The sequence below is a fragment of the Scardinius erythrophthalmus genome, assembly GCF_964197995.2.
Source record: "Scardinius erythrophthalmus genome assembly, chromosome: 16".
Classification (NCBI taxonomy): Eukaryota; Metazoa; Chordata; class Actinopteri; order Cypriniformes; family Leuciscidae; genus Scardinius; species Scardinius erythrophthalmus.
In genome coordinates, this window is record NC_138236.1 from 24,414,097 (window position 1) to 24,442,001 (window position 27,905).

The 27,905-nt window shown below is 35.2% G+C and overlaps 1 protein-coding gene across 1 annotated transcript; it reads right to left on the minus strand.

Moving 5' to 3' along the window:
* Positions 1–1,944: 1,944 nt before the first annotated feature.
* abcb5 (ATP-binding cassette, sub-family B (MDR/TAP), member 5) lies at positions 1,945–26,195 on the minus strand. Its single transcript, XM_081387949.1, has 29 exons — positions 26,075–26,195; positions 24,995–25,070; positions 24,629–24,740; positions 21,451–21,514; positions 21,172–21,322; positions 20,851–20,941; positions 20,521–20,712; positions 20,233–20,404; positions 17,234–17,358; positions 16,889–17,066; positions 16,686–16,799; positions 16,484–16,594; positions 15,749–15,874; positions 15,394–15,597; positions 12,042–12,212; positions 11,519–11,680; positions 10,264–10,482; positions 10,028–10,177; positions 9,821–9,925; positions 9,330–9,407; positions 9,113–9,196; positions 7,329–7,532; positions 7,100–7,200; positions 5,718–5,858; positions 5,462–5,618; positions 5,173–5,370; positions 4,874–5,080; positions 3,759–3,905; positions 1,945–2,866 (listed from the first exon to the last, which is right to left on the minus strand). Exons 2-29 carry the CDS (start codon positions 25,044–25,046, stop codon positions 2,666–2,668), a joined length of 4,017 nt encoding a protein of 1,338 aa, XP_081244075.1. The 5' UTR covers positions 25,047–25,070; positions 26,075–26,195; the 3' UTR covers positions 1,945–2,665.
* Between the last annotated feature and the right edge of the window lie 1,710 nt (positions 26,196–27,905).

Below are 27,905 nucleotides of genomic sequence, written 5' to 3' on the forward strand. Positions count from 1 at the left end.
GGTCGGTAACACTTTATAAAAACTTCCAACAATTCAAGTTGTTAACGAACGTGGTAAAACGGTGAACAGATCGATAAATAATACACATTCAATTATCAATATCATGTGATGTGAAACAATATAAACCAAAGTTTCATTCCTTTTTAGCTAGTTGAATGTACATTAACTAATTTTCTGTTCAGCTTGATAGCTCCTATTTGTTAAGGTTAACAGTAAAAGTTATTATAAAGTGTTACTGGTGAGAAATAACCGTGTGGCCATTTCACTTGGATGTTGTAAAGTGATTTAATTTACGATTAAAATGTAATTTACAATGAAGTAATGTTTTGGTCTGCACAGATACTACGCGACATGAATTTGGTAAAATGGTGAATATTAAAAAGGACATAATCTGATATGTGCATTCTGATGAGGGTTTTGTCGAATAGTCTTATTTTACTTACTGTTGTTATGAAACAGAAAAAAAAAAAAGTATTTTACCCATCAGTGAAGTGGCCTGTCATTGCTAACTTTTTTTTTTCTCAAAACCAAACTGTGGCACTTTATTCATGAACACTACTAAAATCCAATTTCGTAAGGATAAATTGCCGTAGTGTTGAATAGACTTTGTTCTGTCATTTACAAATTCATTTTTTTATATTCGGGGGGAAAATAGTCTATATATCGCACATTGGTCTTTGTCGAAACTACAGACTACAAATCCTAAGTTGTATGAATTGTACTTATTTCCTGTTGCTGCAAAAAAAAAAAACTGTACATATTGAAAATAAAAAAAGAATAGACTAGAAGGTTATTCCACACTGGTGTAAAAGTTGGGTATGTGTTTGCTCAAGACGCAAATTTTGAATAGTATTTTTTAGTTGCATATATACTGACTCTAGTAAATATCCAAAACTGTATACGGGAGTGCTTTTTGTGAAGAAAAACGTCATATTTATCCACGAGTTGGACTTGATTTTTATTTTTTATTTTTTTGGAGGTCTGTCTTAGACGCACTTTTGAAATGATTTGTAAGATTTTCAATTCAGAATACAGTGTTTAATCACGTTTTCTAATTTATGTAAGCATGCACATGTAAGGTGAGCGTTTATTTCACATCATTTATTTGAGAAATTGGCTTTCTAATTTAAGCCACTCAATAAAGTCAACATGGATTCAGCCACAGTGAACGATTTGCCGTTTATATTATTACTGCAATGTCCAACTTCTATAAATGAATCTGTCATCAAGTGCAGGACCTGTTACGCCATTTCATTACCAATTGAAAAAATAAATAAAATGTGTTAAAATGTTAAAAACTGCAGTTGTTGTGAAACCCACGAAATAAAGCAACTTTAGTAAATTGACGTTACAACATAGCACATATTTAATTGTAACTTACACATTCCTTCCTAAGAATATACAATAAACGTAAACCTGTGTTTCCGATATAATTTACACTTAAAAACATATATAGGCTAGTAAACCCGTTGCCTTAAAATTAAATAAATACAAAAAAATACGTTATGTGAACTTTTTTATTTTTATCTCTTGATTAAGCATGAAGTTTATTTACTAAATAGTTTAAGGCAACGGGTTTCCTCAATTTCTTTAAGTCAGCTGATCACTTTTTACAGTGTAGGTTGTTTTATTAGCTACTTCACGGAAGATACAGCCTACTTAGAGTTTTTTTCAATAAATCTCAGAACCAAATTACACAAATTATTCAGTGGGATTTTTGTGTTTTTCTGAGTGTCTTTCGAAAATAAATTAAAGTTTATTATCAGCGATAATGTGTATGAACAAATTAAAATGTACAAAGAAAAAAAAATGCACAAAAAGTTAAAACAGGCTGACCCAGAGAAGAGTTTACATTAAACAAGATTGTTTTACTTTTTATGAATAATTTCATAATTATTATTATTATTGGGTTTTTTTTAATCAGAGGAAGGAACGACAGCAGATAATTATTGATAATTACTTTTATTAAAATATCGGGGAAAAAAATAAATCATCTTAACAATAAACAGTACATATCAGACACAATACAAGAATAAAGTAGCCGTTTCTGTCCGACTCCGAGAGACAGTAAAGTTAGCCGGTGTGGGGAAAAAGGTCCAACATGTTGGAGGCTCAAACCACGAGCACGAGCGCCCCCACGCGCTCATGAGGTCAGGAACAAAACACTTGTGCAATGCGCAGAGAACCAATATTCACATTCAAAGGGTTTATGTCTACTGTACAAACTCATACAACCTGCAAAACATGTGTAACTGCCTTGTTGGGGAAAAAGTGTCAAGGGAGTTTTACTGTACATTGTTTTATGTACAATAAATAAGCACTAGGCTACTTTTAACATTTACAATACAAAATATTTGTATATAAAATTTGAGAAAAATAAATCTATAGATATACAACATCTTTCTCGTTTTATATAAGAATAGTATCTTTTCAATGAGCTGTAACAAAGTCACAAAAAGCAAAGAGCAAAGAAAAAGAGGTTCAATATTTAAATGCTGTTTTTCAAATAATATTGTGCAGATATTGATGGTAAGCTTCTTAAAATGAACTCACGCAAAAACAAGCATTTTTAGACATAAACTGTCATTTCAATTTAAATGCAACCATTCAAGTGCCTTTCATTTTAGATTATACAAACACTAGATTCAATCAAAGGGAGTTGAAGTTAGTGAGCAGATACTTGTGCATTGACCAGAGCGTGGTAGGCCCCTTGCTTGCTCATGAGTTGGGCATGTGTTCCCTGCTCAGTCACCTTGCCATTCTGAACCACCACAATCACGTCAGCGTTCTGAATGGTGGTCAGGCGGTGGGCAATGACGATACACGTGCGGCCAAGCCGAGCGTCATCAAGAGCCTTCTGCACAATCTGTATAGCAGGAAAGAAAGAAGTGGTCAAAACTTTCATTTTTTTTTTGGTCCACATAAATTTACTATGAAGAGCACATAATAGTAAATGCATATTTAAAGCAGCTCTTTATAAATGAAATCTCTTGACTTGATTCATAGGTTTGATCTTCTTTTGTTTCCTTTTCTAAATGTGATAAGGCAGGTTGTGTACAGTGTAAATCTAGGATTTTCAAGGCATTCCCTAAAAGCAAGTTCAAACTAGCAAAAGTGCCATCTGCTGGTTGAAGACAGAAGTTCATATCGTTAGCCTCAGCACAATTGCCTAAGTCATTTTTTGTTTCTTCTGGTTTTCCAAAGACATTGAAATATGACTTAGGCAATTATGCTATGAGGCTAACGATATGTGACCCTGGACCACAAAACCAGTCACATGGGTCAATTTTCTGAAATTGAGATTTATACATCAACTGAAAGCTGAATAAATAAGCTTTCCATTGATGCGTGGTTTGTTAGGATAGGACAATGTTTGGCCGAGATACAACTATTAAAAAAGAAAATCTCCTTTAAAGTTGTCCATTTATGTTCGCGATTTTGCTGCATTCACTCACAAAAATATCTTTTTTTATATATTTACGGTAGGAAATTGACAAAATATCTTCATGGAACATGATCTTTACTTAATAGCCTAATGATTTTTGGCATAAAAGAAAAATCGATAATTTTGACCCATACAACCTATTGTTGGCTATTGCCACAGATATACCCGTGCGACATGTGACTGGTTTTGTGGTCCAGGGTCACATGTTGTCCGAACAGCGTCAAAAAGGGAACAGTTTTGACCAAATCACATGAACCTGATGATGACATACTCTTTAAATATCTTTGCGACAGCCTTTACATGTGTTACAAACCTTCTCGCTCTCTGTGTCGAGGGCTGACGTGGCCTCGTCCAGCAGCAGAACTTTGGGCTTGCGGACCAGAGCTCGAGCGATCGCTATCCTTTGCTTCTGTCCTCCAGACAGCTGAGCGCCTTTATCTCCAACTCGAGTGTTGTATTTCTGAAGGGATATAACATGTGTATATAGATGATGAAAACACAGTTTTTATGGATGGCCTTGAGCATAATATAATATAATATAATATAATATAATATAATATAATATAATATAATATAATATAATATAATATAATATAATATAATATAATATAATATAATATAATATAATATAATAATTGTAACACTTTACAATAAGGTCCCAATATTTAACTTTAGTTAATGCATTCACTAAAATGAACTAGCATTGCATTAACTGGCATTAACTAACAAACATTTGTTATAGAATTTATTAATCATTCATTGTTAGGTCATGTAAGTTTAAGTCCATTAAACAATATTAACAAATGCAACCTTTGATTTTTAATAATGTATTAGTAAATGTTGAAATATTTCAAATAAATAAATGCTTTAGAAGTATTTTTTTTAAGCTCAAGTTAACTAAATTTATCAAATGGAACTTTATTGTAAAGTGTTACCAGTATATACTACCGTTCATTTAAAAAAAAAATAATTATTACTTTTGTTCAGCAAGAATGCATTAAATTGATCAAAAGTGAAAGTAATGACATGTATAATGTTGTAATCATAATATTATAAATCCTGTTCTTTTGAAATTTCTATTCAAACAATGCCGGAAAAAAAAATCCATAAAAATATTAAGCAGCACAACTGTTTTCAACATTGATAATTAATGTTTCTTGAGCAGCAAATCATCATATTAGAATGATTTCTGAAGGATCATGTGACACTGAAGACTGGAGTAATGATGCTGAAAATTCAGCTTTGATCACAGGGATAAATTACATTTTAAAGTATATTAAAATATAAAACAGTTATTTTAAATATTAATAATATTTCTCAATATTACTGTTTTACTATATTTTGATCAAATAAATTGTAGTGTACATGTTTGTAAAGCTAAATGTGTACACACACACACACACACATTAACGGAGACATCATGCATACCTCTGGAAGGCCAAGGATAAAATTATGTATGTTGGCCTTCTTCGCAGCTTCCTCGATCTCCTCCTGGGTGACGTCCCGGCTGTTGTCTCCATACTGAATGTTCTCAGCAATGGTGCAGTCAAACAGGATGGGCTCCTGAGACACCAGCCCCATCTGATTGCGCAGCCATGCCAGGTTCACAGTTTTGGTGTCATTACCGTCTACAAACTGCGCAACATGCAAAAACAAAATCAGGCATAAACTGATCACTTGACCCAACATAATGGGTTAGACCTGAAAAAAGCACCCGGTGAACTCACCACTTGGCCTGCCGCAGGGTCGTAGAAACGTTCTAGAAGCTGAATGGTGGTGCTCTTCCCACAGCCACTGCTGCCCACCAGGGCCAGAGTCTGTCCCTGAGACACTGATACATTCAGGCCCTGCAGGACTTTCACATTCTGACGGGTTGGATAGGAGAATTGGACATCTCGGAATTCAACATGCCCTGAAAAATTTGTCTGAAAAAAGGACAAAGAATATTATTTCATTTGTATTTAATTGAATTTCTTCTGAGAGCTTCATGCTCCAAACTCCAAATGTCACACTCACTGGTCGGTCTCCGGACTCATCATAGATATCAATGGCTGGTTTCTTCTCTAACAGCAGTAAGATCCGCCCAGCCGCTGCTTTGGCTTTGGCAAAGTCAGGAGCGAATGATGAGGACTGGCCAATGTTCATCGCAGCAAAGACAATCACAGAAAATACCCTGGAGAGGAACCAACACATTAACACGGTATAGAGTGTGTATGAGATTTTCAAAAAAAAAAAAAAACATTGATAAATCCTTCATACAAACTGTACTTACAGGAAAACATTTTCATATTCTGTGTAACAGCGTGCAATAAGCCAGGCTCCGAAGCGGAAGATTGCAGCATTGACCAGGTAAGGAATGGCTTGTGCGAGGGCAAATGTGATTCCGTAGATGGGTGCTTTACACAAGCTAGATCTGAAATATCACATATTGCTTTCTGTAAGATTTGGCTGAATCAGATTTGATGTTAACTGAGCGTGTGTTAAGGCAGGGATTTTCAAAGTTTTGCCATCGCGTAAAATTAGCCATTTAAGATTTCATTTTAGAGATTTCAAAAAATAGTTTTTGCCTATGGCCCACAAATATAATAATGATACTCTTGTGAGCAGTATTATTTTAGTATTATTTATCTATTTTAGTCAATTATTGTATATATATATATATATATGTGTGTGTGTGTGTGTGTGTGTGTGTGTGTGTGTGTGTGTGTGTGTGTGTATTTATATATTTTCATGTATAAAGACTAATTTATAATGCATGAGTTAAATATTAAGACTTTCCAAATTAAATAATCAGATATACTTTACTTAAGTCAAAGCAAACTATTAAATATATTTAGATTTAATAAATATAAAAATATTTTTAAAATAAAGTATATATTTATTAAATATACATGTATACATTTCACACAAATATTTTCAAAAATAATAAAAAAAAGTAATTAATTTTTTTTAGTTAACCCTATTATCACAGTTATTATCAGTTTTATTAACTAAAACTAATTTCTGTTAATTGAAATAAAGCTCAAATACAATAAAATATAAATATTAGTTGAAAATGGGATTACTTGAAATGTTGCCTTGGCAATAAACTGAAATAAGTTTAAGTTGAAACTAGTGCTAGGCAAAGATTAATCGTGATTAATCGCATCCAAAATAAAAGTTTGTGTTTGCATAATATATGTGTGTGTACTGTGTATAATTATTTTGTATATATAAATAAACACATATGCATGTATATATATTTTTTATATATATATATAAATTATTTATATATATTATAAATTATGTATAAATACATACAGTATATACATGCAAATATTTCTTAAATAAATACATGCATATGTGTGTATTTATATATACAAAATAATTATACACAGTACACACACATATATTATGCAAACACAAACTTTTATTTTGGATGCGATTAATCGCGATTAATCTTTGCCCAGCACTAGCTGAAACACTAAAGTTATTAACTTTAAATAAATAAAAACTCATAAGGGAATTACTTAAAATGAAACTAAAATTAACATGAGAATTTAAAATTAACATTTTATCTTTTGCCCTCTAGCACCTCCTTGTGGTCCCTGGACTTCAGTTTGAAAACCCCTCTATTAAGGGGTTTTAGTATTTTAGTCTTAAAAAATGACTTACTTATATGGCTCGCGCAGGCTGTCAATAAACTTTCGGAAGAAGACCTCTTCACGGGTTAATGCGACGACCGTCTTGAAGTTCTCAACGGTTTCTGTGGATATCTGAGCAGAAGAGTTGGAAATGATACCATCAGCAACCAATTAATCTTACGTAATCATTTACAGAATAAACTGAATCACACTGTTCTCAAACCAAATCAAAAAAAGGGTCAATGACCAGGGTACCGTACCTTGCCAGACATCTCCAGCGCACTCTGGTCTTTGGTGGTGTGTCCTGCCATGGCTCTCATCTGGATGAAATTTGCCCCCGTGAGGAAGGGGACACAGGCGAGGATGAGCAAGGTGAGCTGCCAGCTATGGATAAACGCCACAATGACAGCGATGCCAAGAGCACAGATAGTGTTTGTGGCTAGTCCTAATCTGGATCCTGCTGCCTAGAAATGAGAAAAAGACACAACTAAACAAGCTACTTGGACAACGGATCTTATTGTACAGCATGTGTTCTTTCTAGTCATTAAAGAATCTGGTTTCCATGCAAATATAAAGCAGCACATCTGTTTTCAACATTTATAAGAAGAAGAAATGGTAACACTTTATTCCAATGGTCAACTTTAGACATTCTACTGACTATAAGTAACTTTGCAGCTAGTAGTAGAGATGCGCGGTTGGCGGTTACAGCCGCGGACTCCGCGGATAAACCGCGGATCGGGCGGATGACGTGACGAAAAATAATATTTTAATTAAATTCGGGCGGGTGGTGGGCGGTTGAACTAATCAAATGAAAAATATATGTATACATACAATCAGCGGATGGCGGGCGGGTGCGGTTTTGAAAATTGGTCAAAAACGTTGGTGCGGATGGATGGCGGACGGATGATGAGTTTTGTGATGCGGTTGCGGATGAAATAATAGCCCATCCGCGCATCTCTAGCAGCTACTCAATTTACTCTACTAACCCGAAACCTAACCTACTAATACTCTAGTGAGAGTTAGTTGACATGTAGTTCAAATATGAACGGAGGTCTTACGGGCTTGGAACGACATGAGGGTGAGTCATTAATGACATCATTTTCATTTTTGGGTGAGCTAACCCTTTAAGTGAAAATAAAGGGTTTTGTTTACTTTTGTGCGCAAAAAGTAAACAAAAATAACGACTTAATTCCACTATTCATTTCCTTCTCTCTGGGCCTCGGGCTATTTCACGTAGTGTTTTTGCGCAGCGCGTCTGTGTTGTACGTCACACGTAGGCTCACTATTGGCCGACGCTGGTCATGTGTGATGCGTGTGACGTACAACACAGACGCGCTACGCAAAAACACTACGTGAACTTCAGAGAGAAGGAAATGAATAGTGGAATAAAGTCGTTATTTTTGTTTACTTTTTGCACACAAAACGTTTTCTCGTCGCTTGATAAACTTAAGATCGAGCCACTGATGTCACATGGACTACTTTGATGATGTCTGTATTGACTTTCTGGACAAGGACAGTATGCCGTCCATTTACTTTCAATGGAGGAACAGAAAGCTCTCGGACTAAATCTAAAATATCTTAAACTGTGTTCAGAATATGTACGAGCTTGGAACGACATGAGGGTGAGTCATTAATGACATCATTTTCATTTTTGGGTGAGCTAACCCTTTAAGTGAAAATATGAGCTTGATAAAAATGATCATTCTAGAAGAAAATTTCAGATGCCACTTAGAGGCTTTTGCATCTGAACTCTTCACATACAGTATATATATATATATATATATATATATATATATATATATATATATATATATATATATATATATATATGTACCTGTGGATTCAAATAAAGTTGCACTATTAATACCAGAAGCTGTAGTCAAATGGATTAGCTCTCACATAAATACGACTGAGAAACAGATTCAGCCAGGCCTATAACGGTTTAAAGAGATGGATGTAATGAACCAGAGCCAAAAACACAGGCTGCATCCACAGTGAAAGCTTAATTACTGGTTCTGATGGCAAATCACTGTGTTCCACTCACCCCTTTAACCAGAGACGCATCTGTGGCTAATTTAGTGGTCAGGACTCCCACTGCATTGTTGTTGTCATCAAACCAGGCAATCTCCTGTTAAGAGACACAGGCTTGAGGATGAAGCACCCATCATTTCAATAGCCATTTGTTTTTTTTTGCCAGATTAGCTCTCAACTGCATTACTGCTATATAGTGATGAGTGATAGATGCAGGAAATGTGCCGTACCTGTCTTATCATGGCGTTGAAAGCCTGCCTTCTCAACCTCATGGTTAGAAGCTCCCCAGATTTACCAAACATGAAGCCCTAGAAGAGGAAAGAGCAACAGATGTGAAACTTACATACAGCAGTATATATGTGTGTGTGTGCATTTATTGGAAGAAATCGTAAAACAGTATCATTTTTTGAAACAGTGTTTTAAAGTACAATAATTTGCTTTTATTCTACACTACATTCGCATTTATATTTAGACATCATCAACTATTTTAGATCTAATAAACGCAGCCTTGATGAGCACGAGAGACTTCTTTCAAAAACATTGTCAAAATCTTGCTGAACCCATATGCACACTAGATTTAAATGTGCAAAAATGTTTGCTTGTTAGGTTTTCTGGTTGGTTAATACTAATATGAAGTTTAGTACTAAGCTAACCACTAACCACAAGTATAAAGCAATGGAAATGCTAGCGAACGCCACTAAAAACCCAACAAAAATCTCACCTGGAAGAAATAAGTGATAAAGGCCACTGCTCCAACTAGCAGAAATAAGAGCGAGAACATCATGGTCTTCTGTCGCTTTACGTCAGGGTCGACCTCTGCAAACACCTAAAAACAGACGATTATATCATGGGGAGATGAGCAGGAAGCAAAAATTTACACAATAGAGATTTTTATTCAGATGTATGAATAAAGACAAAGGACACTCACACCAATAATTTTGGCAAACAGAATGGCCACACAGGGATAAACAGCTCCACCCACAAGGCTGGCCAGAATGCCCACCATCAGGTAAGGCCATTCCGGCTTGTTCAGAGCCAGAATTCTAGTGAAAGGAATTTCTGGAACGTTTTCCGTTTCCTACAAGAGAATTTTTAAATTCATCTAATTACTCCATTTATGAACTCTCAATAGCATCAAAGCAGTGGAGATTGTGGAGTATGTACCTTTTTGTCTTTTTTGGATTTCTTGCTCTTCTTCTTTCTCGAGGACCGTCTCTCACTGCCACGTCTTAAGCTTCTTCTAAAGGATCCACTCTCCATTTTCATTTCCTCTCCTACTTCGGGAGTCTCTGTGTCAGAAAATTCCTCACCGGTGTCTCCCTCAGAAACATTCAGAATATCATCTTCATTGGCATCAAGATCATCACTTGGTCTATCTGAAGTCTGTTTATGTAAATAAAAAAATAAAAAAACGTTATGCCAAAGAAACCCAAATATGATGCTCTCTTGTGAGAGACCTTCCCGTAAAGGATTCAGGATTGTGTATACTATGTAGCATAGGCAATATATTAAGTGTGATATTATAACGGGAATATTGTTTCCATTATAATCGTCTTTTATATTGTCATGGCACTGCAAACAACACACACACACTTTTATATTGTCATGGCACTGCAAACAATACACACACACAACATTATTCAAAAGTTTGGGATCTGTAAAAATGTATGTTAAAGAAAGTAAAAATTTTATTCAGAGAGGTTGCATTAAATTGATCAAAAGTGAAAGAAAAACAGACAAAAAGAAAAAAAATTCATAATGTTACCAAAGGTTTCTATTTCAAATCATTGCTGTTTTTCAACTGACTATTCATCAGAGAATCCTGAAGAAAAAAAAGATTCCAAAATATTAAGCAGCTTTCTGAAGGATCATGTGGAGTAATGGCTGCTGAAAATTAAAATTAAAATTTTTAAAATGCCAAATTACTTCACAATATTCCTGTTTTGACAGTGTTTTTGATCAAATAAAATGCAGCCTCAGTGAGCAGAAGAGACTTTAAAAAACATTAAAAAAAATTACTGACCACAAACTTCTGAAAGGTAGTTACATCTTATATAATTTTATATTATAATCATATATAATTATTAAATAAATATATAATTAATATTTGTTGACAAATTTTTTCTACTAACTATAAAAATATTATAAGATGTATAAACCTTTCAAGTAATATAAATAATAATAAAAAAGTGTATTATTTCTTACTGGTATTACTGTTAAAAATACCGGCTGTCAATAGAATAAAATAAAGGTGATTAATTTCATGGTTTCTAGTTTAGCAAGCAAAATAAAAGAGTAAGAATATTGCTAAAAGTATTTGAAAAAACAGATTTCGGCAACAACAGCAGAGAAATTCATAAAGTCAGTTCTGTCCTGTCCCACTATGAGATAGCTCCCATGTAGAGAGACGTACATGTACCTGTTGCATTACGAGAGAATAGTACACTCCTTTTTTGGCCATGAGTTCTCTGTGACTGCCCTGTTCCACCACTTTGCCGTCGTTGAATCCTGCAATTATATCTGCTGAACGAATAGTCGACAGGCGGTGTGCAATCACAATGGTAGTGCGTCCTGCTCTGGCCTAAGAAACAACACACACAATTATTTATCGCTTGTTTATCGCAGTGTTGCAGTTTTGTTGGTTTTAAGTACTACATTTAAGTACTGAGTAATACTACATATACTTACTATAGATTTAAGGTAGGACTAGGATTTGGTTTAGGGTTAGTTACATGTAATTATGCATAATTTACTCTTTTTACTATGGTAAGTACATGTAACATACGTAACAAGGACACTGTAAAATAAAGTGTTACCAAACTTTGTTACCATACCAAAAACTGTAATAAAAGATCTTCGTATTCGCAACTGCAACTATATATTTTCCAGTACTCATGCAAATGTCCTTCCTGCGTGTCACAGAGAGAACTGTTTTGCATTACCTTGTCTAAAGCTGCCTGAACGATGGACTCGCTCTGTGTGTCCAGGGCTGATGTGGCTTCGTCCAGCAGGAGGATTTTGGGGTTTTTGACGAGAGCTCGAGCAATGGCGATCCTCTGCTTTTGGCCCCCGCTGAGTTGAGCCCCCCTCTCGCCAACCATAGTGTTTAGCTTCTATCTCAGAGAAAAACAAATTTTAAAACATTTAACCCCTTTTCAGACTAAACACAACTAGTGTAGTACACATACAGTCTAAAATGCTCATTTAAATAGAGATCCACCCATTTAAAATTCTGGTCTATATCCCTAAGAGATCACCGTGATTTTGCCAAGTAAGACATGTTCCTGGATCAACACATTTTGTTGTGTCCTGTCGGAAAATGTAGTCCTAACCCTATCCCTACCTGTAAACCTAACCCTACCCATAAGTTATCGCTAAAATCAGAGGGAAATGACCGGTGAATAACACTGATGTAGAAGCACCTAATGCTGACTGTAAGTCTAAACTTGACATGAACTGTAAACTTGAAAATGTCCCTCAAATCTGATTGGTTGTTTGGAATGTTGTTCCAGGATCAATAAAGATGTTGATCCAGAAACCTGTTCTACTTGGTGAAATCCGATTCACCTAAGGGAAGCAGATAATTAATTTCACTGATAAACTGATAAATGGCCGATACTAAAGTCTATTTTGTCAAAAAAAAAAAAAAAAAAAGTAGGGCTGTCAAAAGATTAATCGCGATTAATCGCATCCAAAATAAAAGTTTGTGTTTACATAATTTATGTGTGTGTACTGTGTATAATTATTTTGTAAATATAAATACACACACATGCATGTATATATTTAAGAAATATTTGCATACATATACTGTATATATTTATATATAATTTATATTTTATATAAATATAATTTTTTTATATATAAATTACACATTTTTCTTAAATATATACAAGCATGTGTGTGTATTTATATATTCAAATTTAATTATACACAGTACACACACATATATTATTTAAACACTAACTTTTATTTTGGATGCGATTAATCGCGATTAATTTTTTGACAGCCCTAAAAAAAAGTAAACACTAAATTTAGGCATCCCACCATATGACAAATTTGTAGAAATTTGTACATTTGTAGATTATATGTGTTACTAAATTATTATTATTATTGTTAAAGATTAACTCTGAGGGAGCATTAGATGGTGGAAAAGGTAATCTAAATGTAAAAATAGGGGAAATGTGTATGCATTTTTTTTTATTATATTACATTTTACAATCACTTTGTTACTATTTTCAGAACCTTGATGTCATTTTTCACAACTCTAGACACAAAACTCACAACCAATGATCAAAATGCACATTTTTCAAAACTCTAACCCTTTTCTCAATTGCTTGGATACAATACACATAAAACTTAGATCATTTGTTCATTCAACAAAAATCACCGGTTCAATATGACACAACTTAACATCAAAGTACTACTATTTCAAAAGGCAATTCACACATTACATTTCAAATGAGTGTCTATTCATTTCCTTACAATGATCTAACTATCAATTGATACAACTGCTCAAAATGATAAGTACCTGTTGCATTACTCTTAATGCATAGTTGTATGGAAACAGACAAACAATCTTCCATGTTTACTGTAAATCATGAAAGTTCCAAGATAACGAGATTCATTGTCACCAATTAGCGTGGAGCATGAACCAATTAGACTACAATATCCATGGATGTAGCCTAATATTTTATCATAATGCTTCATCAGACACTGTGTCTATGGTCCCAAATACTATACCACCTTTTCAGACTATTTACAGTACTGCACTGTATAGATAATCACTCCTGTTTTGTTTCTTACAGTACAAGCAAGCAAGTTGAGGAACACTGCATTTGATGTTTTACAGTACTGTCTTTTCTTTTCTATTTCCTAGCTAATTATTTTTGCTTTGATTCAAATAAACCTATAGCCGCTTTCCGACCAAGTAGTTACAGGAACTTAGTTATAGGAACTGTCCACTTCTAAACAGTTCTATGAACTACTCTCCCCCAAACTCGGTTTTGCTGTTTGCGTTCGCACTGGCCAAGTGGCCATAGGAACTGGTAGGAGGGGTAAGGGAGTGACGCAAACACGGTGACTTTTATTTTGACGGCGCGACGGACCTTTATTTTGGCGGCGCTGAGAACGCCAGAGCAAACAATACTCTTATTCTCTGTGTTTATTAGTTAGCGATCTGTCACAGTACTGTTTAATATGTTATTAGATAGAACTGTTATAGAAAGTAGACAGTAGGCCTATATGAAAAAAAGGTTATTAGCCTATGCCGTGTGGTTGATGTCCAGTGTTGCTAGCTGGGTAGATAAACTGGCTTGGTCCCCTCAAAGTTGCGTTGGATTTTCTCTTCAGCATAAAGGTTTAGAGACCCATCTATCACTGTTTTCCATGTTTGTATAGTTAGTTTCTGGAATAAATAAAGGCTATAATCTGTGTGTTTACATTCTAGCTGTTTTAAAAATGGCGGGTGCTGGTGTTCCGCGTGCGTTCGGCCAATCAGCGTACACTAACGTCATGGGAAGTTCCTATAGTGCTGGTTTAGACCCTACTCTGAAGTAGGACCTAAATTAGTTCCTCCAAATGGAGTTCCTAGAACTAAAATCGTTCCTAGTTCCTGCGGTGCGAACACGCCGACATCCGGGTACTTTAGCCAATAGTTCTAGGAACTGTGAAAAGGTTCCTCCGGTCGGAAAGCGGCTTATGTTGTGATTGTACTGTAGTTTTTTGCATCAATATGTTACAAACTTTGTTCAATGATTCCACTGTGTCTGTAGTATTCTCTCTACTACTGCAGTACTTTTACAGAGATGTATTTACTGTACATGTAGTACCATAATGAAACCTGTATCACCTATTTTGCTCTACAATGTATAATGATTGTACGAACAATGACACAGTGAAACTATCGGTTGCTTGTGTGTGGGTGATCTACAGTTATGTTTCAATGGTATTTCACAGTAAATTTGTTTTTCGAACCAATGATTGTGCAAGTGCAAGATTTCTTTAAAGATGTGAATGCACAATGCAATGTTTTGAACATTAGACAGCCTGTGTTACAAGTGATAACCGTTTTGAGTTTTGTGTCTAGAGTTGTGAAAAATGACATCAAGGTTCTGAAAATAGTAGCAAAGTGATTGTAAAACACTAACAAATATGGTGCTGATATATTCTGCATTTCCATTTCTTAGACACTGTAATTTATTGATATCATAATGAAATCTTTGGTTCTGCAGTATTCAATAACTTTAGGGGTAGAACCGAGTCAAAACCTTTTTATTAAAATTTGACACTACTCACATCTGGTAGTTTGGAAATGAAATCGTAGGCATTGGCCTCTCTAATGGCTCGTTCAATATCCTCATCAGTGGCGTCTTCTCTGCCGTAGCGTATGTTCTCTGCGATGGTGGTTCCGAAAAGAACAGGCTCCTGACTCACGATACCCATGTTCTCCCTCAGCCAGCACACATTTAGAGAACGGATATCATGACCATCCAGAGTCACCTGCACAACCGTACACATTTCATAAACTACTAAGTTCTTCATGACAACATATTTTGACTGACGTGAAGCATTGAAGGAACGCAGCTTTTACTGAGAGGTGAAATGATTTATGGTTGCTCATTAGAAGATTCTTTGGGCATATCAGTGTTACCTCTCCTGAATCCGGGTCATAGAACCGCTGCAGAAGCTGAATTGTCGTGCTTTTCCCACAGCCACTGGCTCCAACCAAAGCAATGGTCTTTCCATGAGGCACTTTCAGATTCATTCCCTGTAGAATCTGCGATGGGACACATTGTATCAGTCATCAGTATAACACCATTTCTACGACTGGACAATATATTATCACCATATCGATAATACGCCAATTTTACAGACATAAAATGTATCAGTATTGGTCGATAGAAAACAATGATGGTCAAGCTTTAATTTATGGTCCAATTCTTACTATTAAGTACCTATTAACTATGACTTTTTCCTCAATTAACTAGGTATTGGGTTAGGATTATGGGATGTAGAATATGGTCATGCAGAATAAGGCATTAACATGTGCTTTTAATAAACAGCCAATATACTAGTAATATACATGCTAATAAGAAACTAGTTAATAGTGAGAATTGGACCCTAAACCAAAGTGTTACCAAAATTATTAAAATAAGTAATTTATTAACACTTTAAAAGTAATCTTATGCAAATCTTAAAATGAATATCCAATTTCCTACTTATCTTTTATTATTTAAATGATGAATTTTGAATTATAACATTTTATTTGTATGTAGACAAAAATAGTATCTAATTTTAATAAAGCCATTTATTGGTTATCAGCCATAACATAATTATCACTAATTCGAATTAATCCAAAAATAATTATAAAAATTTGCTGCTGTACCTTCACATCTTTTCTGGAGGGATAGCTGAAGTTGATGTTCTTGAATTCAATATCTCCTTTCACATGGTCTGGTTTGTGACCTTCTTTTGAACTGCTGTCAATGGGACGAGGCTGCAACAGTCATCCAGAACAACAATATGGGCATACATGTAATAAAAAATAACTTTATTATGAAGAATGAACACAGATTGAAAGTTTGTACCATGTCAATTGTTTTGTAGACCTCATAGGCCGCACCCCGGGCCTTGGCGATGCTCTCCAGGTTTGGAGCGCCCTGACCTAAAGAGAACGAGCCAATCATCACAGAGAAGAAAACCTGAAAAGTAACAAAGTAAGTGGTTATTAAAAAAGTGTCTCCTGCTGTATCTTTATTCAGAAATTCAGATAAAGTCTTAAAAAACTTACAGTGATGACCCTTCCGATGGTGTAGTTCTCCGGTTCGTCCACAGACAGTTTTGTTCCATACCAAAATGCCAGTGCATAGGTGCCAAATATAACAAACTGTGTAAACCCCATGGCCACATTAGTGGTTATAGCTTTCTTTACCCCAAAGTTCTTTGCATCCACCAAGTTTTTCTCATACCTAAAATACAGAAAATAGTTTGTCACAGAAAACTGTCTCTTTGTACACACACACTCAAAACAGTTCGGTCGCATTCTTCACATTTTAGAGGACCCAATCTTATCTCTCACATTTAAGTGACAAATTTGTTGTGAACTGGATGATTGAAAGGTACAGAATGTGCTCACTTTTCCACTGCTTTCTTCTGTCCATTAAAAGCCACAACAGTCCTGATAGCGACCAGAATCTCTTCAGCTACTGCTCCTGCTTTAGCATACGCTGAAAGCTCCTTACTGGTCAAGGTGGCAAGAATCTGTAGGAAAACAGATTCAGTAAGATATGACAGAAAAGTAAGATATTATCTTGGGCTCTACAACTTGGGATATTTCACTCAAAAAGTTTCATTTTTGGGTGAACTATCCCTTTAACTTGATTTGCCTGCCTACATTTGTATTTGTACTGAAGCCAAATCAAATAATTACATTTATAAAATATGAATTATTGAAATAAAATATTGTAGCCTACACGACAGGTTCGCACTGCGAATTTTCGGTAGCCTACGTGTCTGTCGCTTCGGTGGTACGTGCACACTATCAATACAGCGTTAGCCTATTAACCATTAACCACCAATACTAGCAATACTCTCTGTGTTTTGTTACTTTCTGTGAGAAACAAAGTATCATCTTTCAAATTCTGTCAATTTGATCACGAAATTCAAACAATAAATGCTGTTTTGTCGCTCTTTGGTGTGGCGCGCGACAGATCGCTATAGGCGCCTCAGTCAGTTCAAGTGGCAGAACGGAGCGCGAGTGAATGCGATCAAAATAGACATGAATGAACATCTGAAAGTTTGTTGAAAGATACAGTAGGCTAAACCTTACTGATCATATCTCGTGTAATCGCTCAATCAGTGTTTCAAATGCGGGAAGACATCAACAAAACAGCTTGTAAACAAGATGCCAAGTAGCATTACATGTCAGATGAGTCATTCAGTGTCCACACACACAGAGAAACGAACAGGAGAGGAGAATTTCGCATAAAATAGCTATGCGCTATTTTAGCATAAATATTCATTATCTATTATCTTATTTAATGTAGGCCTATGTTTAATTAAGTCTGTCATGAAAACAAGTTATGACAGCCACTGTGTAAAATAAATGATTACGTATTTCATCAATGAATTGGAGTAGAAACATAATTTTATAATTAGATTGAGAAGTTAATGCAAAAACTGCTGTATGTGCAATTTACATGTTTGCATTCAATTTGTTATTTGAGCGTAGATTATTATATCTAAAAGTTTAGTTTTAGATCTAGTTTACAGCATTTGCAGAGATTTAAGGCTGATTTATAGGCTACTTCTGCGTCGGACCTACGCCGGAGCCTCTACGCTGTAGGCAACGCGTTGGTTTTCATTTATATTTCTGTGTCATTGTCCGCGTTGACGCGCGCAGAGGGAGCATGTGAAACCCGAGGGAGCGGTCCTAGATGACCAATCACAGCGCTTGCGTCCGCGTAGAGTTGACGCGTTGTTACATTTTTGGAGAGGTGCACGTCAAGGCCTCATTATACTTCTGCGTCGGACCTAGGCCGGAGCCTATACGCCGTAGGCAACGTGTTGGTTTTAATTTATACTTCTGTGTCGTTGTCCGCGTTGACGCGCACCTAGGGAGCATGTGAAACCCCGAGGGAGGGGTTCTGGCAGACCAATCACCGCGCTTGTGTCCGCGTAGAATTGACGCGTTGTTACATTTTTGGAGAGGTGCACGTCAGGGTACGCCGTAGGGTACGCGCGCTACACACAGCCTACGACATAGCTACGGCGGCAGTTCGACGCAGAAGTATAAAACAGGCTTCAGGGTACGCCGAAGGGTACGCGCGCTACACACAGCCTACGACGTAGCTACGGCGTAAGTTCGACACAGAAGTATAAATTGGGCTTTAGTTTATCCTTAAAGCTGCAGTCCAAGGTTTTCCTCTTTGTCGCCATCTCTGTTCGAAATCTGCAATTGCAGTTATTCGCGTAATTATCAACTTTACGTGGGTTGTGCCTCGGCACGTCACAGATGAATCCAATGTTTTGAGGAGAATGAGCGGCTGTCAGTCACCGCGCCGGTGTGGATACAGTCATTCGGAATCACAGATTCTACTTTTTGGAAGTATGACAAACATAAGAATTTTCACTGGAAAATGTAATCTGAACAAGTAAGTAACATCCACTTTTGTTCTGACCAACTAAGGGAAAAAAAGCATTGCAGTAAATCATGCTGATTAACGATCGCTTATCATATCATGTCAAACCGTGCAAATTATACTTTGTTCTCAAATTGATAATGTTAACAACATCAGCATTGCATGACTACATTTAATGCCTTTCTGATATTTATCCTTGTTCTCGCATGGGCCGGTTGCAGTCTCTTTTTTTCTGTAGCCACTCCAAAGTCCGAAGTCTTTTGCATTTTACAACGGGTGAATCTCTAGTTGTCACTGATGATTTGTCGTTTGAACCTTTCTAGTTTAATTATATCAAGTGCTGTGAGAAAAGGCTATAAATCTCCACCTCCAACATCCTCACACGCAATATAGCCTACTAGCCAAGACACCTTCTTAATGTGTACAGATGTGACATAATGACGCAAAGACATGCTCGAATTTCCCACGGAAACCACTGGAATTAAAAACATTTTGAATGTTTTGAATCGAGCTATAAGGCAAGCAGATAGTTTTGAACACTGGCTGGTTATACTTACTCAAAATTTTATTTTGGATCATTTTTAACCCAAAAAAGTTACGGACTGCAGCTTTAAGAAAAGTTTCATTATAATTGAATGTATTTAAAGACAGAGGCACAATTTTTTCAGTAAACCACTGTTTTAAAAAAGTAGAAAAGGCCATTTTATGTTTAGTTTTTGTTTACTAACATATATATAGTATGTTAGTGATGTACTGAATCCAAACCAAATTATTATGACACACACACACACACACACACACACACACACACACACATATATATATATATATATATATATATATAGACACACACACACACGATATATGTATGTATCATAAAGTTTCTATACAATATATTGTGTAGGGTATAATATACATTGTGTATAGGTTTATTCATGAAACCATTTGATCTAAAAAAAACAAAAAAAAACAAAACAAGGAGCTTTATACATACTTTAGACCAAACAGCAGCCGATCCTGCTAAGAGGGGACTGACGGCAAGAATGACCAGCGTCAGCTTCCAACCGTAGATAAAACCAATGATGAAACCAGTAAGAAATGTGCAGAAGAACTGGACAAACACACAGATCTTGTCCCCGAGGCCATCGTTGATTGTGTTTATATCACTGCGTTGGGAGGGAAAAAAGGAGATCCATACACCAGATTAAACACCTGAAATGTAACCCAAGAACATATCAGGTGACAGAAACAAGAGTCTGGAACATGGTTGCAATTCACTTACTCTGTAAGTCTAATGTTCAGCTCTCCGATCGGATGCGTGTCGAACCATGACATCTGCTGGTGGAGGATGGCATGAAAGTACTTCTCCCGGATCCTCTTTGTTTGCTTCGCAGCAGTTAGCAGGAAAAGCATTACCTGGAATGTTCCCAGGAGCAAAACCGCAGCACCGATCGCAACAAAGTAATAAGCATATCTGTGTAAACAAACCACCGGCTTACGTTAAAGATCAACAAAGAAATGAACCAAAGGTAGAAACTTAAGGACTGATGTTAAAAATAATTAGGAAACTTCTGTAAATTATTAATGAATCTGACACCAGACGGCTCTTCACCTTGTCATTTTATCTTCAATGCCTATTTCAGGGGAACCTGCCAAACACGTTGTGTTGGTGAGGGTGAGGGTGAAGTTTCCAGTAGAGTTGCCTGCAAACATTTAGCAGAAACATTTCTTGAAACCAGTAGTTCCAGACCACCTCATTTAAGTAAATATTTATGAAATAATTGCTGAACTGTAACACTAAGAGTAAAGTTTACATTAGCAACTCAAATCAGCCCAGGACTGACAGACTTTCAGATATTTGAGAAGGACTTATGTCATTAGTTCACATGGATGTTTCCTTATTTGTGTTGTTGTACTATTAAATATAGGCTACCTGTCATATTATATTGCTGCCCACTCATCACAAAGCTGTCAGTCATTTGTCCGAACACCACGCACATGAGAGGCAATGCAACCCCATGTGCAGCTGCGCACAGCAGGCCGATCAGCATTAGCAGAACCTCCGGACAGGTGGCATACCGAAACTGCAAGCCAACGACAAACGTGAGTCAAACGCATGCCTTCTGCCCTCAGGTGTGTCATCGCATGTTACATCACTGCTTACAAAAGCTACAAATTAATTGTGTGATGTAGAAGAGATGCACATTCTTACCAGCTGAAAAAATCCAACTGTTTTCACCGGCTCTTTCTTCGGTTTGGGCTTTTTTTCCTTTTTGCTATTTAAACAGAACATATGAGAAAAAGCCCTCTAGTTTTACATTCTGGGCATTTTTTACCTTTATAAAAAGCCATATTGAGGGACATAGTCATCCATTTATGTCAAATACTTTAACTGAATTAATTAATTAATACAGTCAAAACGGTGTCTAAACCATAAACAAAATAGAATATTTTGAAAATAGTATATGAAATAAAATGTTAGACCATGGGTTTGCAAACTTGATGCCTCCTTCCTAAAATATATCGCCAAAAGAACTGATTAACCCTCAGAGAGTCTTCGTTTAGCAGTCACACTCAGTGCCTTCCCGGTCAGAAGTGACCGGACACCTAAAAATGAAACTTCCTCCATCCCAGTAAAAACCAATGCAATTTATTTTTGTTCTATAATATTTATTCTTTTTAAATTAGTATTTTGAGACAATTTGATTGAACTTATTAATATTTATGCAATATTTATAGTCCATTTTTTGCCATTGAAAATAATGTTTTTTTTTTTAATTATTATTATTTTTTATTTTTATTTTTCTATGCGGTATTTTCGGTTAAAATAGAGACTAGGCTTTCAGAAAAAAAATAAAAATAAAAAAAATAAATCAATTTATTAAACATAAAATTAAATAAATCATGTTATTGCATGGGTTTACCACTAGATGCCTGTAATAGCTCTAAATGGAGATGCTTGTGAATTCTAGTTGTTTTTGGACCAAATTACTTACTTTTAAGATGTGGATTGATTGTATTTTTTTAGAAATTCTCAAATAATACTTTTTGCCAAGGTTTATAACATTTTATTAATTATTATTTTAATAATTTTAATAATTATTATATTAATTATATATATATATATATATATTAATTATAATTATTAATTATGTTATGTTTTTCACTCTTGATGTTTTAGAGTTTCACCCCTTCATTGCTGAGCACTTTTTTTCTGCATCGTGGCCGATTTGTAGCGAATTTTTGTGTTTTTGTCAATTTCCCATTCATTTACTATGGGGGTCATTTTTGACCGAAGACCATGAGTGTGACTATTTTTTTTACGACCACTTAGCATGCTCGGATCATGACCTCAATTTTTTTCTGTGTTCACATACCTAATGCCAGAAAAGTCATAAAGTTTCGTAACATTCCAATGAAGCTGTGATTTTTAAAAATTCAAAACAGATTTTTTGTAATCTGAATTTATTGGTGTGTATGTGTATAAAAGTGTGTTTCTATGTGTGTGTGTGTGTGGGTGGGTGTGAATTTTTTGCACTCTTGATGTTGTAGAGTGTCACCCCTTTACTGCGGTGTACTTTTTTTTAGAATCGTGGCCGATTTGTAGATTGTACAGACAAAAATTCAGAGAATTTTTGTGTTTTTGTAAATTTCCCATTCATTTCCTATGGGTCGGTCATTTTTGACCGAAGGCACTGAGTGTGACTATTTTTTTTACGACCACTTGGCATGCTCGGATCATGACCTCAATTTTTTTTTGCATACACATACCTAATGCCAGAAAAGTCACCAAGTATCATAACCTTCCGATGAAGCTGTGATTTTTTAAAATTCAAAACAGAAAATTTTTCGGTCAGAAGTGACCGAAGACTCTCTGAGGGTTAAAATATTATCTGACTGTTAGATGTATTTAATTATATTCAAATGTATTTAAATACTTTGGTTTCACAGAGAATACTGACAATGGCAAAGAGAAATTGGAAGGATACAACACAAGCACAAACTTTTCTTGAACATTTTGTATATACCAAAGAACGCTTATAAACACTTTTTAGATTTAGATTTATTTTTGTTATTTTACCATTACTATTGGACATTTAATACCACTCAAGTGGTCAAGAAGGCACAACAGCAATACTTCCTTAGAAAACTGATGAAGTTCAATATGCCATCTAAAATCCTTATGAACTTCTATAGTATTGAAAAAATGTTAACAAGCTTGTCTGTGTGGTATGGAAACAGCATTAGAGGACCAAACATAATTGCCAAGACTTATAAGGAGTGCAGAGAAAATCACTGGTGCTCCTCCTCCAACTACTGAAGAATTGATAACTGTGCCCATGTATGGTCTCTTTATGCTTCTGTCGTCCAGTAGATGGTATCAAAGTGTGAAAAATTAAAACAACTTAACTAAAGGTCAGTTTAATCCTTATAGGCGGTGTCCTCAGGCTAAATATAGTTTTTATGGAGAGTGAAGGACTTATGCATACTACTCAAGGATACTCTTTTACTAATTCAGTACAAATCTTGAACAAGGACATATATATATAGACAGTGTAATGACACATCATTATCATTCATGCTGCAGATTTATACTTATATTTGACTTTTTATTGTAAATTTTGTAATTATATATTGGGCAGGTTTCTTTAAGCTTTTCTTTTGTGTAACACATGCATATGACAATAAATTCTCAAAAAATAATAAAATAAAAATTAATAAATATATTATAATAAAATCTCGTGATTTCTGGCCTGTCTCACCCTCAAGTCATCCTAGTCATCCTAGGCGTCTTTCAGACGAATAGAATCGGAGTTATATTAAAAAATGTCCAGCCTTCTGAAGCAAAGCGATGCATTTGTTCTAAACATTAAACGTTTAAAAAGTTATTTTACTTTAGAAAGTTTTAAATATGGATATTTTTCTACACAAACGCATCGCTTTGCTTCAGAAGGCCTTTATTAACTCCCCGGAGCAGTGTGGAGCACTTTTATCATGGATGGATGCGCTTTGATGGACTTTTTTGCCATTATAAATCTTGGAAGAGCCAGGAAATATTTTAATACAACTCCGATTGTATTTGTCTGAAAGAAGAATGTCATACACCTAGGACTTGGGTGAGTAAATCATGGGCTAATTTTCATTTTGGAGTGAACTATCCTTTTAAAAACGTTGTAAATATCGCTGATATTTTGACACTTTTGGGGGAATTTTTTCCCCTGGATCTGATTAAATTCTGAAACCGTATTACATTTTTTCTTTATTTTATCAATTAATCTACTTGCAAAGCCAAATTACAAAACCCAATGCAAATCAAATGCGCCCAGTTTTTCTTTTTTAGACAAATGCTTTCTCACAAAAACAAAAAAAAACAAAAAATCTGTTTCTACCTGAACAGGCCTTTGCCCTTTGATTTGGCAGAGGACTCCTCCTGTGGTGTGTCTTCCTGAGGTTTCTCATCCTGGGTGTAAGCTAGGTTGACGAAGCCCTCAGGTATCACCTCTGGGGAAAAGGGGTTTATGTTTACTTAAGGAAAAGGCAGGGCAAGTCTAAGGTGTCTGCAGAATCTAAATAATTCATTCTAAATGATCCAGCACTTTACAAATTAGACTATGTAGTATATACTGACATTGCTTACTACAAATATCATTGGCTCTTATAACAAGTGAGGTTTTCACAATTGTGTGAAGAAAAAAAAAGTGTTTGTCAACTTAATTAATGTAAATATAAGTGTGTGGTGAATACAGAGAACACACCATGCGAGTAAGGTGGAGGGTCTGCCGATTGACCGTTTGGCTCTTCTTTCATTGTGATAGCGCAGTGTTTGTGTTGCTAGATAAAGAGAACAATCTGGTTCATAAGGAGGTACACATTTAAAAAATAAAGTTCACAATTACAATCTTTTAAAATAATTGAATTATTATTATTTTTTAAACAACCATTGTACTGTTGCTTTAAGAACCTCAAAATCAAACCCTCATCTGAAGAATCTAAATGTTTTTAAATCTCCACACTCTTAGAAGAAATGATTATATAGAACCTAAAATGGTTCTGTCAGGTGGATTCCCATGGGATAATTTTATGGATTTAGTTTTAATTAATTAATTTTGTTTAGTTAAACAAGAACGTATTATGTAATCATGAAATTTCTACTTATATAGAACCTTTTTGCCATAAAGTGTTCTATAAAATTGACTCAGGAACCCTGTGGTTCTATATAGCACCCCATTGAACCCTTTTTTCTGAGAGTGCAAAGAACCTTAAAGGCAACACAATAAGCGTATATAGCAAAAAAACAAAACAAAAAAAAAACTGAAGAATCTATTTTCAGAAATGTAATAATGTATTTTATTCAATGCGGAGAGAGGATGAAAAATATGGTAATGGTGCAAATAACAGATTAATTACAGGAAAATTATATTATTGCGCTCATATATTCTTATAAATAAGCTATAGGACCTGTAAATACTCATAAAAAGACTTTTTCTTTACTCTTATTATCTAGCATGTTGGTGTTTTTACATAAGTCATCATTCATCCCGCCTCCACGTTACCTAACCAGTTATAAACGTAGGCTAAGTGTAGGCACCAATTAAAATATGACATGCTATAATCGGAAATGGATAAAATAAAATAGCCTACATTTTTTAAAAAATACAAAAAAAACTGTCACCCATATTCACATTTCTATATAGAAAATATAATATTTTGATGGTTTGTAATATTTACCAGAAAGCACAGACTAAGAAGTAGACTAACCTTACTACGTAGTAGGCTACGCAAACAAGTCATTAATATATAAATCATTTTTATTTTTTTATTTTATTTTGGCTTACCCCATGTGGTGATCGCAAATGTTCCAAGCGGACATACAATATGGAAGTAACGAAGACTCCTGTGACATGATGTTATATAGCGCGGTGTGCTACCTGGACACGCCTCGTCCTGTGGGCGTGCAAAGAAGGAAAACTGTGACTTTTGCTCTTATAGCGGACAATCTGGGTTAGCCTATAAGGTCATATGAAAAAATAAAGAGTTGATAAAAAGATACGAACTTGGTTCCTCATAAGATTTAAAGATGGGGGGAGCAAAAAAAAAACAAAAAAAAAAAAAAACTTTTTGTAGGCTATATTTCAGTTGCCATCAATGATGTCTGCTATGGTGCGCGTTCATCAGTGTTCATAAAAAGAGTTTTTTTGTTTTTTTTTCGACGAATTACTTTTTCCTATCCACATTCGATATGCTCTTTATAGGCTCTACAAACAAGACATTTATAGGATAATTAATAACAGAGAACAATGTAAACGCTCTGACGTTGTGAGCGTTTTCAAACAATTGTTCTGCAGGTTTGAGCATCCCCACCATAGCAACCAATGGCGTGAGTCTGTGGGCGGGATTTACTGTTTGATCGACCAATGGTAGAGGAGGGTTAGACGAGAGTAGAGTTCGTCAAACCTGTTTGAATACTGTCATAATTCTTGCAATTCTGTTTGCTGCAATGTCACACTTCATTAGTGTAATTGGGGAAAAGTTCGTCAGCACAAATTTCATGTTGTTACTAAGCCTTGGCTTAAATTTTAAATAAAGTTTAGTAGTATAATTAATAATAATTAATGGCAGGTGTGTCTGTTGTCATCAACATTCCGATTCAGATTGTGAACATTCAGCTGATACATTTATTAAACCATAGCAAAAGTAAATTTCTTACTTAAGTTAATTTTTCATTTAAAATTAGACAAATCTGCTATTATTTTAATCTCCAATATGTCTTTAATGCTTCGCTAACTTGCAGAAGACACAAGCAGGGTTTAAATCCCAGTTGTGCAGGTGGGGCATGTTGTCACACTGCGTTACAATGAGCTCCTATTAGAAATATGCTATTCTTTCGTGGTATATCAAGAAAAAAGTATATACTGTATTAATAAAACAAAATCACATAATCATAGACATGTGAGGAAAAAATAAATACTCTGAACCCTAAGTAGATTTACACAAACTTTGTGCCCTTCTCTCCCCTACCAGTATTTAGTGCTTGTATTGTTTAAATTGTATTGTATTGTATTGTATTTTATTGTAGTGTTTTGGGATGTTTGATAATCTGCAAGGCTACTCAAAAACTGCTTCAAATATATAGCACACCAAGTCAAAATGATTGAAGGACTGCAGCTTGACTGAATTGAGCTGAGTGGATGTAGATGTGTGAGAAATCTAGTGTCTTTGTCAATCAAATCAAATAAGAGATACATATTTTTGTATTAATAATACATGACATAGACAAACTGGGCCTTAAATTTCACCACAAGATTTGAACAAAAATCCAATCTTTAAAAAGGGGTATTAGAAATCTTTCAATGTAGGCCTACAGGTTTTGAATTAAGAACATCAGCCTTTACCATAATTCACACAAAATGTGTGAATTATCACATTAACAAAGTTTCTGAGAACAAACAGCTTGTTGTTCTTACTGCTTAGACAATATCTAAGATCTTGTCAGAGTGTTGCTTTTAGAGCTGTGGCGACCTCTTACATATATTAACAAAAACATGTCAACCCAGTCTTAGCATGACTCAGTCCCTATTTTGGCGCTGCGTGCAAACCAGTCATATTTATATAACAATGGTTTTATGAATAAACTCGGCTGAACTACTGAACTTTAGTACATGATCA